At 41.8% G+C, this 17,384-nt stretch overlaps 4 protein-coding genes across 6 annotated transcripts; 2 read left to right on the top strand and 2 right to left on the bottom strand.

Annotated features, from left to right (window-relative positions):
* Positions 1-11: 11 nt before the first annotated feature.
* Positions 12-3,567, bottom strand: Pgant3 (Polypeptide N-Acetylgalactosaminyltransferase 3). The gene is made up of 6 exons (XM_001360150.4): positions 3,004-3,567; positions 2,509-2,609; positions 2,239-2,419; positions 2,013-2,179; positions 690-1,948; positions 12-622 (listed from the first exon to the last, which is right to left on the bottom strand). Exons 1-6 carry the CDS (start codon positions 3,135-3,137, stop codon positions 461-463), a joined length of 2,004 nt encoding a protein of 667 aa, XP_001360187.1. The 5' UTR covers positions 3,138-3,567; the 3' UTR covers positions 12-460.
* A 1,961-nt stretch (positions 3,568-5,528) lies between these two features.
* Positions 5,529-6,668, bottom strand: Tsp42Eq (Tetraspanin 42Eq). Its single transcript, XM_001360151.4, has 5 exons — positions 6,518-6,668; positions 6,276-6,449; positions 6,052-6,204; positions 5,800-5,997; positions 5,529-5,737 (listed from the first exon to the last, which is right to left on the bottom strand). The coding sequence occupies exons 1-5, from the start codon at positions 6,575-6,577 to the stop codon at positions 5,663-5,665; spliced, it is 660 nt and encodes a 219-aa protein (XP_001360188.1). The 5' UTR covers positions 6,578-6,668; the 3' UTR covers positions 5,529-5,662.
* Positions 6,669-14,309: 7,641 nt separating this feature from the next.
* Tsp42Er (Tetraspanin 42Er) lies at positions 14,310-15,602 on the top strand. 2 transcript variants are annotated; one of them, XM_033378602.1, is made up of 5 exons: positions 14,310-14,450; positions 14,666-14,833; positions 14,889-15,047; positions 15,116-15,304; positions 15,370-15,602. In XM_033378602.1, the coding sequence occupies exons 1-5, from the start codon at positions 14,391-14,393 to the stop codon at positions 15,448-15,450; spliced, it is 657 nt and encodes a 218-aa protein (XP_033234493.1). In that variant the 5' UTR covers positions 14,310-14,390; the 3' UTR covers positions 15,451-15,602. The 2 variants fall into 2 exon arrangements, with proteins under 2 accessions (XP_033234493.1, XP_033234494.1); XM_033378603.1 differs by lacking the exon at positions 15,370-15,602 and having other exon boundaries at positions 14,889-15,051; positions 15,116-15,207.
* A 492-nt stretch (positions 15,603-16,094) lies between these two features.
* Positions 16,095-17,216, top strand: LOC117183717 (uncharacterized). Of its 2 annotated transcripts, none has more exons than XM_033378601.1 (5): positions 16,095-16,202; positions 16,300-16,470; positions 16,525-16,689; positions 16,747-16,929; positions 16,984-17,216. In XM_033378601.1, exons 1-5 carry the CDS (start codon positions 16,152-16,154, stop codon positions 16,987-16,989), a joined length of 576 nt encoding a protein of 191 aa, XP_033234492.1. In that variant the 5' UTR covers positions 16,095-16,151; the 3' UTR covers positions 16,990-17,216. The 2 variants fall into 2 exon arrangements, with proteins under 2 accessions (XP_033234492.1, XP_033234491.1); XM_033378600.1 differs by having other exon boundaries at positions 16,998-17,212.
* The last annotated feature ends 168 nt before the right edge of the window (positions 17,217-17,384 follow it).

Consider the following 17,384-nt stretch of genomic DNA (forward strand, 5'->3'; position numbering starts at 1 on the left):
TGCAGCGACACTTTCTACAATCAGAGGGTTTATTCAAGTGACATATACAAGTGTTCGATGGTAGTAAGTACTTCCGTACTTCTGTACAGCTAAAAATTGTCTAAAAACTTGCTTAATAAATATGACATAGACATAGGATACGAGTAGATCTAAAGTTCTATCGCGTCGCAATATGGCTCGAGAGAAAAACAAACTCTCGAGCGTATTTGGATACATAAAATGTTTCACAAACAATCCTGTGGGTCTGTATTGTGGTTCGGGTGAACCACCCCGGTGGTGGTGGTGTTAATCTGAATATGTCGGCTATTTGTGTTGGTTTGTTACATGTTTAAATAAAGAACACAACGAGTGGCGCCCCGTTCAAAAATTTCAATAAATATCACATTGTGTTAAAAGAGTTGCTGGCAGGGTAATTGGATCATGTCCTGGCATTCCTAGCTCTTCCATTCCATTCCTCGTCCTATAAACGCCATGGCAGTGGGATGAAACCCCACTTCTGTGTGATATCCTTGAAGTCGCACTGCATGCAGAGCACCACCTTCTCCTGCTTCTGAAGTCGTGCATTTGTAGCCGCCTTGAGTGTGAGGCACAGCTTAGTGTCCCGATGCGAGATTTGCTGGGTCTGCGGGCAGTAGAAAAAGGATTAGTAGGTATAAACAGCATTGCTTCATTCGCTTTAGTCCACTCACATCCATGTCGTAATTCCAAAGCTGGCTGGCATCACCGGCGCACTGAGTCAGCATCACGTTTGAGGTAGTGGCATTGCGGTTCTTAAGAAGCTTGATCACTCCCTGTTTGGGTGGGCGGTAGGCCAGGCAGATGTTGTCATTGGTCATAATCTGTCCCTTGGGGGTGATCACGAACATGTCCATGGTCTGGGCATGCGACGTGCAGTCGCCCACTGTGACGGGTTGTAGAGAGGAACGCGGCGCAACCTCCTTCAGTGGACGCAGACACTTGTCCCGCTCTAGATCGATCAGAGACATAAACTCCTCCGACTTGCTTTCTATCTCCTCGAAGGCACGCTTCCATTCCCGTGACAGGGCACGTCCCGGAAGATTCTTCATGTGCTTGCTGTAGGCCTGGGCGCACTCCGTCTCTCCATCCAGCCAGATTATCTTGCCGAAGAAGCGATCGGGTGCTGGGAAGAAGTGTTCCGGCCAAATGTTCTCCAAGTACCAGGCAAACGACTTGCACTGCAGCTTCTCCCGCAGAGCCACGCGTTCCGTTACGTTAACTTTATCCTTGACACTCAGCGATAGTCCAGAAGTATACAGCATGACGAAGTACTGCCAGTCGTCCATCCAGACGGTGGCAGCCCTAGCCAAATTGTCTGTGAGCACCTCGCTCATGCCGCCAGGAAACGTGTAGGGCGTACTACTGCGAAATACGTGACCCACGTGGGAGCAGGGGCTGATCTCAACCCTTCCGCCGCATTGCCAGATCCTGAAGGACATCTCGACATTTTCTCCGCCCCAAACACGCATGTTGCTGTCGTATGATCCCATTTCATAGAAGTAGTTGCGATCTATGGCGAACAGACCGCCAGCCATGCCAGGAGTAGCTATGGGGGCCGTGGAGTCCTTGGCTGTGATTTCCGTAGTCTGGCGTTTCCTCTCCGAAGAGAACCAGCGGAAGCTCAGCTGCCAGTTAAAGCCTCCCCAATGGTTCTCAAACGTCTTCGTGTAGCTGAAGTTGTCGTCGGATATTATGTCGATCACTGGACAGATGACCACATTGCGTGCCTCCTTAATGCGCGCCAACAGGGGCTCCAGCCAGCCACGCGAGCATTCGCAGTGGGCATCCAAGAAGGTTAGTACATCTCCGCGGGCATGTTCGGCACCCAGGAGGCGAGCGGGAACCAAACCGCTGCGCTTTTTCATGCGGTAGATCCGAGTGGGCACCGTCAGAACCCGTATATAGCTCTCCAGCTGACGCTTCAGATAAGCTGCGAAAGAGAAAACCAAAATTGGTGTTATTCGGTCTTCTGGACTACCGAGAGCCTTGCTTACAGCGCTCGCTGGCATCGTCAACCAAAATGATTTCCTTGAGCAAATGGCGGGGCGAGCGGTTGATGACGCTGGTTATGGTACGAAGCAGGACGGACCAGGCCTCGTTATGGAACACAATGATCACCGAAGTGCTGGGCAAGCCACTGTCATACTTCTTGTCGCGGCATCTACAACGAAAGTACTGTCTTAGATGGAGAGCATTCCCTTGAGGGCAGGTCGCACTCACTCCGGGGTACGATAGTCCTTGAGAGTGCGATTGAGGGGAATACGATCGCTGGCCAGCAGGTTGAAGCTGTTCAAGCGAAAGAAGCGCTGCATACGAAAGCGGTCGCGGGGCGGTACAACAACGGGTCGCCCGTCGGCTCCCTCGCCAGGGACAGGCTTGAACTGGTTGATGTTGTAATCGTCTGCCAATGAATAGATTTATACATTCATTTATTTATTTATGTCTGCATATTGTGACATTGGTGATGAGAGATGCTTGATGTCTACTCACCTGCAGTCATGTTGCCGAAGATGTCTCCCTTGCCAATATAATGGGCCACGATACTTTTATGCGGCCAGAGGGAGCGACGTTTCGGCGGCGGTTTCGGATGACTTTGCAAGAAACCCATTAAAGCACCAGCCCATCCAATGCGATCCGATTCGATACGCGGCAATCCGAGGGCAAGTGATCCACAAAGGCATAGACAAAGATGTGACAATGGTATTAAATTTAGCATTTTACAATAACTCGAATCACGCGAGGCGATGGCAAAACAAACAAGAAGAAATGCAAAGTGGTTTGAAGACCGAACACCAAAACACCGAAAACCGAAAGTCGAGGCGACCCGCTCGAGTGGAACAACAACAGCCAGTCACTTGCAACATGGCCAGACGTGGGCTCCAAAGGAAATTATGCAATGCCAGCCGGAGGAGGAGGTGGCATAGAGGTCTGCTGCACTCCATCCTAAATGATTATTTTTTTGGTGTCGTTGTGTTGGTTACTCACCGCAGCTCTGAATCAGCGGTTTGTATGCTTGCCACATATAAGTTAATGCTAATTGCAAACATGAAGAATGCAAAGAACAGTAGGAACAGATAGAGGAGCCACAGTTTCTTTAATTGTTGAAAGCGCAGACCCATCGTTAATGTTGCTGTTCTTGTTGTAGTTCTCCGTGAATTGATTGTCTTCTACTACCACTGCTGCTACTGCGGCTGGTGCTTCTGGGCCTAAAGCGTGTTAATGACCGCTGTCCGTCTTCAGCTTGAGATGTGATCGCCAGCACTGTTTGGTGCCAACTAATCAAGTTATTTGTTGTTGGCCAAGTCAATACCCTACGATCCGGAACCCGACATGCACCCCTCGCTGGACGCAAATTGTGGCGCTGGAACAATTCGGCCGCTTTCAAATACGCGCCGCGTACGCGTTCCAATTTGCAAACTGTGCTGATTATGGCTTATGAATACATTTCGCTTGTTCTCGGATGGCATTTGTTTACTTAGAAATTACGGCAAATACGTTGACCAAAACATTCCTTCAGTGTGACCGCGGACCCATTGATAAAGTATACCGACTGACATTCAAAAATACACCAAAATATACCGTCCCATTTTCAAAATATACCGTAAATATACCGACGAGTTCAAGATATATTTTACGTATTACTCGTTTTTGATATTCCATGGAATATTACAAGCTATATAGAACCCTCAGCCCTGCCCACATAATTTTAACCGATTAATAAATCAATTTACCACTTGACTGGACTAATTTAAATACTTGCTTTTATTGGATTTTGTCTAAAAATAGGTTTCAGCAAAAAAGGTCAAGCAAATAAAACGTAATAGAAAAAGATTTCCTACTGATCAATTTGGATATTCCGTTGAATAATGATGGCTAATCAAGACTTTTAGCTCTGCCTATATAATTTTAAGCCATTGATGAATACAGGATTATTTTCAATACATTGAAAATACAGGATTAGCTACTTTTAAATACTACCTTTTATTGTATTGTGTCTTGAAACAAGGTTTAAACAAAAAGTGTTAAGAAAAAAACAGCCCCAGTGTTGTCAAATAAATGTTGCTGGTATTTGAAGACTTGTTGCTTATCAACCGGAGTGTATGGGGTCATTTTATACCCTATTTCTTTAATATTTTGTTTGATTTGTAGATAATGTTACAGTTCAAACTGTTTTTAAAACGCAATTAATAAACGTTAAATTAGACTTTTAGACTGATTAGTGATTAGTTTCCTGGGTAAATCTTGATCCCGATGCTAATTCTTGATCTCCATAAAAAGACAATCAAGTGCGAAATATCTTTGTGATAGATTAAAAACAGATACTGACTAGTTTCTGGCATCACTGAAACCTGGGATGACAAACATACCCTTAATTCAATAATATTCTTTTTCCTAGGGTATGCAGAATGGTGCCCATGTTCCGGGGCTCGATTTTTCGGCATATGAGTCAGGCCCACCAGTCTGCTGCAACATTTGTGCATGGAACATTTTTGATGATTTTTAATGTCCGATAGAAAAAATAGCGTCGTTACCGTTTCAAACCGCTACACTACACCAAAATCGGTTCCGTTAATGTGCGATATATTTAAACAATAAATTACATATTAAAAGTATCTAATCAATATCAAGTCTGAATACCAGTCCGTCCTGGTTTGATTTCGGGAAGGTCCGAAAGGTCCGTGCTGAAAGCGGCCCCGCGAATCCGAAGACGACGATTTCCAAGGGCCGGGCAATGGCAGAAGAAGTGGGGGACTGATTTCTCCTCTTCCTCGTCGCGACACCTCCTGCAGAAGTCATTATGAGGGATTGACAGTCTAGAGGCATGAGTGCCGATCTGCCAGTGTCCCGTGATGGCTCGAGTAACGGAAGAGCACTGTGCTCTGCTGAGTCTATACAGTTCTGCTGGCCGCTTCTTCGATCGATATGGCCATATAAATCTTGAGATAACAATCTAACAACAATCTGAAAAAATACAGGATCACAATGAGTTAAAGCCTTTTTTAACATCGCCATGTCAAGGTTTCGGTGGTCTAGCGAAACCTAACCATATCTCACAATTTTTGCTGTAGTGTTTTAGAAGAATCTATGATCAAGTCTGATCATTAATCACCCATTGAAATTGTGCAATTTAATAAGCTTTTTTTTCATTAATGTGTGTAGTAGAACGGTTGATACACTGTTGATTTAATATCCCATACGAGGCTGTCGGCTGTGTTCGACAGTCTGGATTTATTCTTCTTCCCTGCCTCGGCCATGATAAATTACTCCTTGTGATTTGCACTGTAACAAATTTTCCGTGTCGATTCGTTGGAATTTTTCTATAACATCTGGGGACGGTAGATTTTTATTCGATCCGATTAGGAAAAAGTTACGTAACGGCTTTTGTTTTCAACGATTATTTGGATTGTTAGTTCGACTGGTTCCTCTAGCTCGCCCTGGTCAGTTGATGTGGTTCTAATAGTTCAAATGCGGCCCTGGCTTGTTGTGGCGCGCAGTTATCAATACTCAAACTGCATTAAACATTTTTAATTGAAATACAAAGTTCTTAGTTCGAGTTTTGTAAATTTTGTTTGTACTAAACATATTGGGTCAACATATTTGTACAGCTTCTAATACTGTTTACAGATGTATTCAAGACGAGCTTCTAACGATACGGACGTCGGCGCTCTGCATTCTGTAAGGTTATGGCCAAAAGACCAGCAAATATTACGGTAAGCATCTGAAAATCGGATTGAGAAGTAGTTCAGAGATTGATTTCATTTAGGAACTATGAACACTTACTTCCACACCCACAACTGACCAGTCGCTGATGCGTTCCCAGCGAGTGCCCTTAATAAATGCTGCACCCAGTTGTCGGTCACAGCCCACTGTGTAGAGATCTGTGGTTACTGTTGAGTTCTGGTTGAAGTAGCAGCTCTGCGGAATGCGTAGGCCGCTGTCCGGATAGTTCGAGGGCCCAGTCATTCCGCAGCAATGATACTGAAAAGGAATGGAATCTGATTAAAACTGGACCCGATCGGTATTCGAGCCTACCTTAATTTCATAATAGGACATGCTGCCTTGGTGATACAGCTGGCCCTGCCAGGCACTGTAGATGGTCTCATTGGCCAGTAGCTCGAAGTTAATGGGCTGGGCGAATATCACGGTTATCTGCCCGAATACCAGAGCCATCAGAATCGCAGCGTACTTTCAGGAATAGACGAAAGGTTGTACAAATCGTACTCGTAATTGCTCAAAAAAATGCGATCACCACTTACAATCCAAGTCAGACGAATGCTCTCCCTCAGAGCGGCAATGCAGCCGAAGATAGTGCTGCCAAAGAGGAGGGCCCCCAGGACAATCCCCACAATGCAGGGCACCCGAATGGCCATACTATGGCTGAAGGCAATCAAGGCGTAGGAGCATGCTACGATGGTCAGGGCCGCCAGCACCTGTTAGGTGGAGACAGAATGAGTAAGTGATGACTATCAGTTTGGGGATTTGGCGATAACACACTCACACAGCAAAGAAAGTCCAACACGAATGAGGATATCTTCAAGGTCTTCGTGCCGCAGCTCATTTTGGGGCAAATAAAACCTTACGTCTGTTTCGGACAAGCGCACTTTCAGGAAACAACTGAGCGCCGCGCCAGGCAAAATATCCAAATCTAACACCGCCAGCCAATAGTCCATTGAAGCTTAGAGTTATCTGCCTTTCCTAGGCCACTCCAACTGATAAGGCGGTTGCCTTCCCCAGCTGTGCAAGATAGTGCCGACCGGAGAGCGCAGAGCAACAGCGAAAGAGTCCAATGTGTTTACGGGTGGGAAATCCTCTCAGTTAACAAACAAATTAGAGAATCACTCGAGTAGCACCATCGGTGTGACTGTACCCAAAACATTGCGTTTGGGGTGGACCTTTCAAGTTGAATCGGAAACACTTGCCTTTTTTTACAGTCGATATTCGAAGAGTATATAATATAATATAATATTTCAGCTCATGTTTTAGGCAGGAAATGGTTTTTATTTTTTGTGTAAATTGTACAAACTTGTATGAGCGGAAAAAAACGAGGGGGAATTTTTGTTCCTTTTGGCTACAAAAATGATCCGATGTGATCCAGATTCCCGGTTGCTGATATGGTCATTCTCTATGATTGTGCGTTTTTATTTTTCTCGAATCTGCAATATTGTAGATGCAATAGATTTTCGTTTTTTGTGGGGGCGGAAAGCGGTGGGGCGAAATTTTGAGATATAAGTTTTATAGTGAGATCTAACAGGAATGCCGATACAAAATTTGGTTACTCTAGCCTTAATAGTTTCTGAGATTTGTGGATGCCCCAGGGGGTGTGGCGAAATTTTGACACGAAACGGCCTTGGTTGCTCTAGCTCTTATAGGTTCTGAGATCCTAGAACTTACATTTTGCAATTGGAACAACCGACCATGAAACCTCTGTGTTAGAGAGAGACAGAGCGAGAAAGAATGAAATTGTTTTCTTGATACGCTCTGGTTCAGATTTTACATTCTAGAACATATAGTCATCCTCTACGATTCTGCGATTTCAGTTTTCTTGTATCTTTGACAGACGGACGGACAGACAGACAGGGCTCAATCGACTCGGCTATTGATGCTGATCAAAAATATATATACTTTATGGAGTCGGTAACGATTCCTTCTGGACGTTGCACACATTCACATTCTAATATACCCCAATACTCATTTTAAGTATCGGGTAAAATTAATTATGTGGAGCGCAAGCATCAAGGCCTTAGATGTTTTTTGTCGCCTTATTTTTCAAATCAGTCAGCTCGTTTTCAGAAGTGAGAATGGTGCTCTGCATTGGACTACTTTAGATTGACAATTTACAATGGCCCAGATAAATGAAAGAAGTAGTGATCCTGTGACTTTATCCGAGCTTCTTTGACGTGGCCAACAGTCGGGTCTTTGTCCATTTGATTCCCGCTGGTAGCAATTGAGTATGAAAGCTCAACGGTTTCAACATAGTCAGCTGCGAAGCAATTAAAGTGGGCCTAAGTACTAATAATATATGTGCAGTGGTTTTAGAAGAAAGCAGTGCTACATTATTTTGACATATTATTCAAACAAGGTGTGGCCACAACCGATCAAAATTGAGTGTCCAATCACTAATTTTGAATTGATTTTAAAACGTTACGAAGAAATATAGGTTACGTACAATTGTGCTGGCATTCGTTATGGAATCACAAAAAAACATAAATTTATTGTCTTTATACACATTGCACTTACCTTTTCTTTTAATTCACATCGATGTATTGTACTTTTAGAAGTGTGTAACAGAACTTAAACTTCGATTTACACATATGAAAATTCTATTTTTTTCGCTGAACCAAGCAGAGACGTCTGCTCCTTTATATTCATATAGAAACAATGCATATTGATACCACTAAACTATGGCCAAGAGAAAACCTCTTCCACTAATATACATATATATATTTTTTGTGTAATAGAACCACTGTTTGCGTAGCGGAACATTTCGAGGTGTGGATTGACGATTTGACATCTGTGTTTTAAAACTGTCCGGCTGACAAATCGACCAGAAAAAATGTGTTTAGGATGAATTAGCATGTCCTTTTCGCGGACGGAGTTACACTGAAAGATTGATAGTTGGACAATGCTTTTGCTGCAGCATGTGCCAGTTCATATCTATGATCCGTTTATGACTTCGAACCCAACAAACATAAAGTTTCAGAGGAGTTTTTAAAAATTCCCATATTTGAGCTACTATCGGATTAAAATTAAAAAATATTTCGTATTGTGGTGGCTTTTCGTTGCCACAGTAAACAACCACCTTCGGCTATTATAAAATGGATCCCTAGCAAATAGCTTTCGTATTGTTTCGCCGTTAGTTTGGATTTTCTTGGAAATCTCGGGTTTTTCTAAGCCGAGGGGCACCGCTCTCTGACCAGCCAACCTTAATTTTACTACTTAATTTTACTACGAGAAAACAAATCTCTAACGACTTATTTTAGGGAGGACAATGTATTTCCAACAATTTCTACATTGCGGCAATCATAGTTTCAATTTAATGATACAAGATGCCGTTAGAACTTCTGTTGAATTTCAGATTTTTTTTTTTAAACTCTTTTAAAGATTCGCAATAACTTCGAATTTTGTAAGCGCAAAGACAGTAAAAGTGCTGTTAAATATGGTATAGATCCAAGCTCCAAAAAAACGGAAAAGAACGGTAAAAAAATGTTGATGAGTTAGTTTCTACACGCCACACCACTGGTGGAGAGATATATTTTCCTTTGCTTGACGGATATCCGTTGCTATTATTATATCTTCAATAGTTGGCCAGAATGCATTTTATAGGAGAGGTTGGGAAGGCATTAATGCTTCGGAGATTCCCACAAGAGATTTACATCAGGCCAAATTTATTTTGTTGTAAACTGTGACTTAAGTGCGTTGCTTCTTTAATGGAGCACGTTTAAAGGATTTGCTCTTTTATATACCAAGAAGTTCGCATCGGTCATTTTGTATTTACAATTATGCCAAAGTGTTTGCTTAATTTGTCTCAATTTGCACAGGTTTTTATTCCACATCGTGTCTGTTTTTTGTAAGGTTGGGGCTTTGTCTGTGTGATGGCAAAAGTCATTTGTTGATATAATAAGAATAACTTGATCGGAAAAAGATTGCTACTGTGCAGATTACTAAATAATAATAATTGAAAGTAACTCGCTGTCAGAGAAAGCTTGGTCTGAATGTATCTTGTAATGTAGCTGTCAAGTATTGTTAGTGGTTGAGTTATGTTTGGGTGAATTGCAATGTGCAGGCGGTTGGAGTGGAGTATGCTGGCATGTACACCGTGTGGCAGATGTCTTTTGAAAAGAATCCCTACCCTCTGCTTAGTCGTTATATTAAATGTTAAGTTGGTGAACTAGAGTATTGCTTGGGGCAAATTATATGTTTACTGTTGCAGGGTAGATCTGTTTCTTGAAGATATATATTTAATCTGTGCTCTTATTACTTAGAAGGATTGTGAGTTCATGATAATTAAATAAGTAAATTCTATTGAATTCTATTGCTTTTCGCTCAGATTGGCGAGATTACCTTGGTAATCGTAGTAACAATTGTCTGGGTTTTACAGGTGCTGCAGCTCCAGATGGTGATGGGCGCTTCGCACGATGCTAAGCCTCAAAACTAATCAATCTGAATAAACTTTGTCAAAACATAATTGCGTGTAAATAAATTATGCATACCAAATCTTGACCCCATCAGACCACTCCTTCGGGTAAAGACATAGGTGTTTGGGAGATACTTGAAGGAGTAATTTGATCGAGATGAAAACGAGGTGGAACGTTGTGAGTTGCTGCGGACACCGCAATTCTACGGTTATACCCGATACTAAGTCAGTATGGCTCTCCTCCGGCAGACGCCGCTAATATTGAACGACACGACAAAGAGTGCGTGCGAGAGAGACAGAAAATCAGTCTGAGCGTGACGTCTGGCGCTGCGTAGCCACTGCAAATTGATTTGTTCCTTTTGGCTATAAAAATGATCTGATCTGATCCAGATTCAGCAGCCGGATAGATATGGTCATTATCTATGATTCTGCGCTTTTAGTTTTCTCAAATCTGCAATATTGTGGATGTAACAGATTTTTGTCCTTTGTGGGGGCGGATGGGGGTGGGGCGAAATTCTGAGATATACGTTTTATAGTGACATTTTAAAGGAGTGTGTGTACCAAATTTGGTTACTCTAGCCTTAATAGTCTCTGAGATTTGTGGTTGCCTCAGATTTTCGTCCTTTGCGGGGGCGGAAGGGGGTGTGGCGAAATTTGGACAGGAAACGGTCAAGGTCCGATATCACAGGAGTGTGGATACCAAATTTGGTTGCTCTGGCTTTTATAGGTTCTGAGATCCTTGAACTCATATTTTGCAATTGGCAAAACCGACCATGAAACCTGTGTGTTAGAGTGAGACAAAGCGAGAAAGAGTGAAATTGTTTTCGTGATTCTGGCTGTAATAATTATACGATCTGGTTCAGATTTTGCACTCTAGAAGATATAGTTATCTTCTACGATTCTGCGTTTTTAGTTTTCTCGTATCGTCGAAATTGTGGATGCCACAGATTTTCGCCCTTTGTGGGGGCGGAAGTGGGCGGGGCAAAGTTTTGAAATATTTTTGGAGCAGTGACATATCACAGAAGTCTGGATCCAAAACATCGTTGCTCTAGCTCTTATAGTCTTTGAGCATTAGGCGCTGAAGGGGACGGACAGACGGACGGACGGACAGACAGACAGGGCTCAATCGACTCGGCTATTGATGCTGATCAAGAATATATATACTTTATGGGGTCGGAAACGATTCCTTCTGGACGTTACACACATCCACTTTTACCACAAATCTAATATACCCCAATACTCATTTTGAGTATGGGGTATAAAAATAGATGTTGGCCGATGCGCAGACCTAACCGATAAGCAGTATTAGATAATTAGTTTATTTTATCTTTTCAACTGCAAGCACTCGTCGCTTAGAAAAAAGTGAGCTCGACTGAGGAGAGAGAAGCAAAGAGCTAAAAAATGAGTATATGATGCCATTGCAATATTCGGCTTGTTCCTTTCTCTCCTTTGTACTTCTTCTTTGTACATATTTCCAATCTTCTTTCCTCAAAAGTAACATTAATGAATTTAAATTTTAATAAATTTATTATGCCTCATTTCAAATGCTTTTTTTTGTTAACATCTTTTAAAGCTCCAGTTCGATATCTATTTATTAAATAACCAAAACTGCATTGGCCCCAAATACCTTTTTTCAGTTTAGTTCCAATATCCATGGGGCGAGCTTTTTCTGTAATTGTATCGCCAAAACAACTTTTTTAAATTCTACGAACCTCCTGAATCTAAGATCAAGACAATCTCGTTTTCGTTCAAGGAATCAATCCCCTGCATCATCATAAAAGCAAATCCACGGTCTACATGAGTTGTTGCTACTTGACCTTGTGTTCCTTTGCATTATTATTCGTATTCTGATTTCTGCTTAATCTTTTAAAAATTAAACAGTCCTTCTTCAAATGACCAGGCTTTCCACAGAGATAGCATTTGGGTTTTTTCATCAGTTTTATCTTTAAAATCCTTTTTATTTGGTGTTTAATTAATTTTAATTATACCCGATACTCAAAATGAGTATTGGGGTATATTAGATTTGTGGTGAAAGTGGATGTGTGTAACGTCCAGAAGGAATCGTTTCCGACCCTATAAAGTATATATATTCTTGATCAGCATCAATAGCCGAGTCGATTGAGCCCTGTCTGTCTGTCCGTCCGTCCGTCTGTCCGTCTGTCCGTCCGTCCGTCTGTCCGTCTGTCCGTCCCCTTCAGCGCCTAATGCTCAAAGACTATAAGAGCTAGAGCAACGATGTTTTGGATCCAGACTTCTGTGATATGTCACTGCTACAAAAATATTTAAAAACTTTGCCCCGCCCACTTCCGCCCCCACAAAGGGCGAAAATCTGTGGCATCCACAATTTTAAAGATACGAGAAAACTAAAAACGCAGAATCGTAGAAGATGACTATATCTTACAGAGTGCAAAATCTGAACCAGATCGTATAATTATTATAGCCAGAATCACGAAAACAATTTCACTCTTTCTCGCTCTGTCTCACTCTAACACACAGGTTTCATGGTCGGTTTTGCCAATTGCAAAATATGAGTTCAAGGATCTGAGAACCCATAAGAGCTAGAGCAACCAAATTTGGTATCCACACTCCTGTGATATCGGACCTTGACCGTTTCCTGTCCAAATTTCGCCACACCCCCTTCCGCCCCCGCAAAGGACGAAAATCTGAGGCAACCACAAATCTCAGAGACTATTAAGGCTAGAGTAACCAAATTTGGTACACACACTCCTTTAAGATGTCACTATAAAACGTATATCTCAGAATTTCGCCCCACCCCCATCCGCCCCCACAAAGGACGAAAATCTGTTGCATCCACAATATTGCAGATTTGAGAAAACTAAAAACGCAGAATCATAGATAATGACCATATCTATCCGGCTGCTGAATCTGGATCAGATCAGATCATTTTTATAGCCAAAAGGAACAAATCAATTTGCAGTGGCTACGCAGCGCCAGACGTCACGCTCATACTGATTTTCTGTCTCTCTCGCACGCACTCTTTGTCGTGTCGTTAAATATTAGCGGCGTCTGCCGGAGGAGAGCCATACTGACTTAGTATCGGGTATAACCGTAGAGTTGCGGTGTCCGCAGCAACTCACAACGTTCCCCCTCGTTTTGTTTTCCTTTTGTTCTTTAAAATGTACGGCTTGTAAAACTTTAGCGCTAGTATCTTTACAGATGGTTCTTATTTTCATTCCGTGATCTAGTAGACGAAATTTCGTAATGACCCCATCGTAAGGGAGAATTAAAAGAAGATGCGAGTGGGAAGGGATGGCTTTTCGAGTAGTACTATAGTGTAATTGCTAATAAGAGTTGAAAATATTTATAGAGTTCTTAATTTGATCTGTTCTGCGTTGCTTCGTATTTTTATCTGGCTATCTTGAAACTATCGATGTTGATGACGATGCTCTGTGCACCTCCTGTCCGTTGTTATATTTCTTCGTTAGCGGCTAATTAGCCGATGAAGTACGACGAGTAGAAAGAAATTAATAAGAAAAGAACTGATAAGGGCACTGAAATTTTAGAATATTTTTTCTAAATATGAAATACGGAAAACTTTGGGTGGCTGCAAATTAATGTATTTTACGACGAAAAAATAATAAGTGCGTGCGTTCGTTTTCAACAGATTTTGTCGACTCCTCTGCATTCAAACAATTTCTTTTAAGCCTATCGTACCTACGGGGCAAAGCGGGACGAATTCGCCAAGAGCGAGAGAGCGAGATTTTATTGCGCTCCCGATTTGCCCTAGCCTAACTTACACTAGACTTAATCAAATTCGATCCTAATCTTATTCTAATACAAATTAAAAGCCAAATGGCGCTACAGGCACGAATGGAAACTTCTGGAAAACAAATAATGACGATTTTGTAACTGACAACTATTACACTATACTTCCATCATTATATTATATTTAGGATCATTGCTAAGAAGAAGGCGTAACCGCAGACCCGCGATGGACTTGCCCCTACCGATTACTGACGCGACTTGCACTGTGAGTCAGACGGGAGTTGCGAAAGCCACAAGCATATTTTTCGCCTTGGATATCGGAAGGATTTCTGCCTTGTGGCTGATTCAATTGAAATCTGTTATGACCTGTTCTGTTCTTCGAAGAGTAAACAAAGCTCTAGTTTGTATAGTTATTCAGTCCAGTATTAGCCGTTGGCGAGCTCTCATCAAAGCTTGATCAACTTTTGTACATATATATTTGAGTGTATCAATTATATATAAATCGAACATAATGGGCTGTGGTACTGTAACAATAATGTATATGGTGTTCCTATTCAATACCTTAAGTTCGGTGAGTGAAAACACATTATCAGTCATTTTCCGTAAGGGAATTCCGCGCCGAATTCATTAAATTTCGTTATCTTCTTTCAACCAAAACTATCCACGGAACAACTATTTTTCCAGTAGCCGCTTTATTTGCTTTTGAGGATTTAAAATATAATTTTAGTATTGTGTGTATAATAAAAATGTGTGTTTTATACAATGCCTTTGTGAATTTATTTGTAGGTTCTGGGCCTTGTCATTGCGGTGGTAAATTCGCTGGCCCTCAAGGAGATGAGTTCTGAGGGGAAACCCTTTCTCATATTATTTCTTTTGGTCGGTGGGATCATGTTCGTGGTCTCGTTTCTCGGATGCCTTGGCGCTATTAAGGCGAATGTGTGCATGACCTGGACGGTAAGTGAAGCCCTATCTGAACTACATTCTAATGAAACTTTTCCACACTTTTCAGTATGCTATTACCGTGCTTGCTGCTGGAATCATAACCATCACCCTGTTGTGTATCCTCGCTGGGCACACCGACGAGAAAACACTGGCCAAAAATCAATTGGACGCCGCCTGGGCACAGGAAAAGAACCACACCAATGCAATGTCCATTCTCCAGTCGAAAGTATGTATGTGTAAAATAACATTGCTCACTTTTCTTTCCCGTTCTATGTACATATGTATGTATTATAGTTGCATTGCTGCGGAATAAATGGGCCCGGAGACTATACCGCTGCGAATCTCACACTTCCCTTTAGCTGCTTTTATCCCAACAGCAAGACAAAAGTCTACGAAGAGGGTTGTTTTTCCGAGCTAACCCAATTCTATGTGCAAGTCCTGAAGGGTTCCAAGGTGGCTGGGTGGATATTTCTTGCGATTGAGGTAGGTTCATTGAGCACTCACTTCCTATGCCTGCATTTCACCGACTCTCCGTCTTTCTCTTATAGTGTGGTACATTCGTGTGCGCCGTACTCTTAGACGTAACATTTAAGTATGGACGACGCCGCTGTCGTACCTTGTCCACTTGAATAGACTCTGAAATCTCTTCAAATTTTGTGTAGAATGCTCGAGAATATCAGTCTGATTGGACGCGCTTTTGAGTAATCGAATATTTTGGACAATACTTTTAAATTGTACCGTGGATTGCCAAATAAAGAGTTTTTATTGTCTGGTATAATTATTACAACATCAATTGATTGCTGTTATCAAAACGGTAGATAGGTAGCACTGACCAATAATGTATATACTAACCCACATACAGTAATTACATATGTATATGTATGTATATATGTAGGTTTAATAATTAATTTGTATTTAATGTTTGATAAATTTGGGATAAAAGTATTCTTCATTTTGCGTCGTTTAATTCTTCTTTTCTGCGGCCGTCGTCGTTTTTTACGTCTTTTCGGTACTGTTCTCGTTTTATTTCTGCTTCTCTCTTCTTTACTCGTCGTCTTCTTCGTGATGGCATAATCGTTGTTCGTCGTTCTTTTTAGTGATGGGATCATCGTTGCTCGTCGTCTAGGGATCTTATCTTCATTTGGTATTTGGTACACCAACCCACATATACCGTAAACTTATTATCACCGGGACACAAGTTTGTTGTGACTATTTAAATGATTCACTGATATTTTGCTGTTGGATCTTATCAGGACAGAAACACTAATTTCTTATAAGTAATGCAAAAATATTTGATAATCGGTTCAGTCGCTTGTAAGCTTTCTTCGAAATGGGTTGCCCCGCAAATTTCCTGCTCCTCGTTCAGCATTTACTGTTGATGGTAATACTTTTTGTTTGGTTATCTTTTTTTCTGTTATCTATCGCTTCCGATCATTAATCATAATACACTGCTGTCGCTTTTCTACCTTCTCCCTCAGCTGTTGGTCTTTATTATTTTTGGGATCGGCATTCCCAGCTACGTCGAAGTGGGTGGATTATTTCGTATCATTTTCAATCTGCTGCTAGCCGTTCTCTTACTTTGTTCTGTACTAACAATATGGAGGCTGTTTTTTTTGGAATTGAAGGATATTTATAAGCAATCCAAACAGGTGAGTGCCCACAGGAAAACTAATAGTATTTGTGTTGAAACATTCTTTAAAAAGGAAGCCCTTTGCCACCTCTTGTTGTTGGTTATCTTTGGAGTGACTTACTATTTCCTTTGGACGGGAATTCAGGACCACAAGTCCAATTGGCAGAACCTGGCTCACGCATGGACTGATCTAAAGTCTAACAACAACACGGCTGCAATGTTCCGTTGGCAGGAGAAGGTACGTTCCAGGCGCTACTTTTTAGCTCTGAAGGTCATTCAGGTTGGTTTATTACAGTTCAATTGCTGCGGCTTTATGGACCCCGAGTACTATATATACATGAATTTGGGAAAGCCAAAATATTTTCCCGAAAGCTGCCTGCATGATGGGAGCAACGTGAAGGAATCATGCTTCAAGGTATTCAGAGATCAGGATTTCATCTATTACGCCATCGTTGTTGGGATCTTGTGTGCTTATATAGTGAGTAGAGTTTTGATGAATCAACTAATGGAACTTCTTTCAACTAGTTCTAAGCTGTGATGTTTTAGGTTAGCAAATTTCTGCTTGACTATGTTAAATGCAGGATGAGTACGGATATATCCGAGGGCCGGTTTCCACTTCCCCAAGATAATACGAACTAATTCAGGACTTATTTCAGATGACTTCGCGTCATGAGATGTGGTGTCTGAACAATATTGTTGTGGAGATAATGTTTTTTATCCCCAATCGGCCGACTAATTATTTCAATTAAATAAAACTCGGCGCAGAAATAAAATTGCGATATGTTCTTTAATGCGTGACATCCAAATTGCAAGTGTGGCTTGCCTGCCCTTTACATTGCCGCTCCGATCGCTAAGCGCAGCTTCGCTCGGCCGACGTCGGTAGGCAGACGCAAAGCGGAGATAGCGAAGAGCGAGCTGGCAGAGAGCGTTTAG

This window comes from Drosophila pseudoobscura, chromosome 3 (genome assembly GCF_009870125.1).
Source record: "Drosophila pseudoobscura strain MV-25-SWS-2005 chromosome 3, UCI_Dpse_MV25, whole genome shotgun sequence".
NCBI lineage: Eukaryota > Metazoa > Arthropoda > Insecta > Diptera > Drosophilidae > Drosophila > Drosophila pseudoobscura.

Coding starts and splice junctions, on each gene's coding strand:
- Tsp42Eq (XM_001360151.4), bottom strand. CDS start 6,577: ATGAGCTGCGGCACGAAGACCTTGAAGATATCCTCATTCGTGTTGGAC. Junction 6,205..6,275: donor GCATTCGTCTGACTTGGATT/GTAAGTGGTGAT, acceptor TATTCCTGAAAG/TACGCTGCGATTCTGATGGC. Junction 5,738..5,799: donor GGTCAGTTGTGGGTGTGGAA/GTAAGTGTTCAT, acceptor TCCGATTTTCAG/ATGCTTACCGTAATATTTGC.
- Tsp42Er (XM_033378602.1), top strand. CDS start 14,391: ATGGGCTGTGGTACTGTAACAATAATGTATATGGTGTTCCTATTCAAT. Junction 14,834..14,888: donor ATGTGTGCATGACCTGGACG/GTAAGTGAAGCC, acceptor CACACTTTTCAG/TATGCTATTACCGTGCTTGC. Junction 15,048..15,115: donor TGTCCATTCTCCAGTCGAAA/GTATGTATGTGT, acceptor TATGTATTATAG/TTGCATTGCTGCGGAATAAA.
- LOC117183717 (XM_033378600.1), top strand. CDS start 16,152: ATGGGTTGCCCCGCAAATTTCCTGCTCCTCGTTCAGCATTTACTGTTG. Junction 16,471..16,524: donor TTTATAAGCAATCCAAACAG/GTGAGTGCCCAC, acceptor TTCTTTAAAAAG/GAAGCCCTTTGCCACCTCTT. Junction 16,690..16,746: donor TGTTCCGTTGGCAGGAGAAG/GTACGTTCCAGG, acceptor GGTTTATTACAG/TTCAATTGCTGCGGCTTTAT.
- Pgant3 (XM_001360150.4), bottom strand. CDS start 3,137: ATGGGTCTGCGCTTTCAACAATTAAAGAAACTGTGGCTCCTCTATCTG. Junction 2,420..2,508: donor CTTCGGCAACATGACTGCAG/GTGAGTAGACAT, acceptor ATTCATTGGCAG/ACGATTACAACATCAACCAG. Junction 1,949..2,012: donor TGACGATGCCAGCGAGCGCT/GTAAGCAAGGCT, acceptor TCTCTTTCGCAG/CTTATCTGAAGCGTCAGCTG.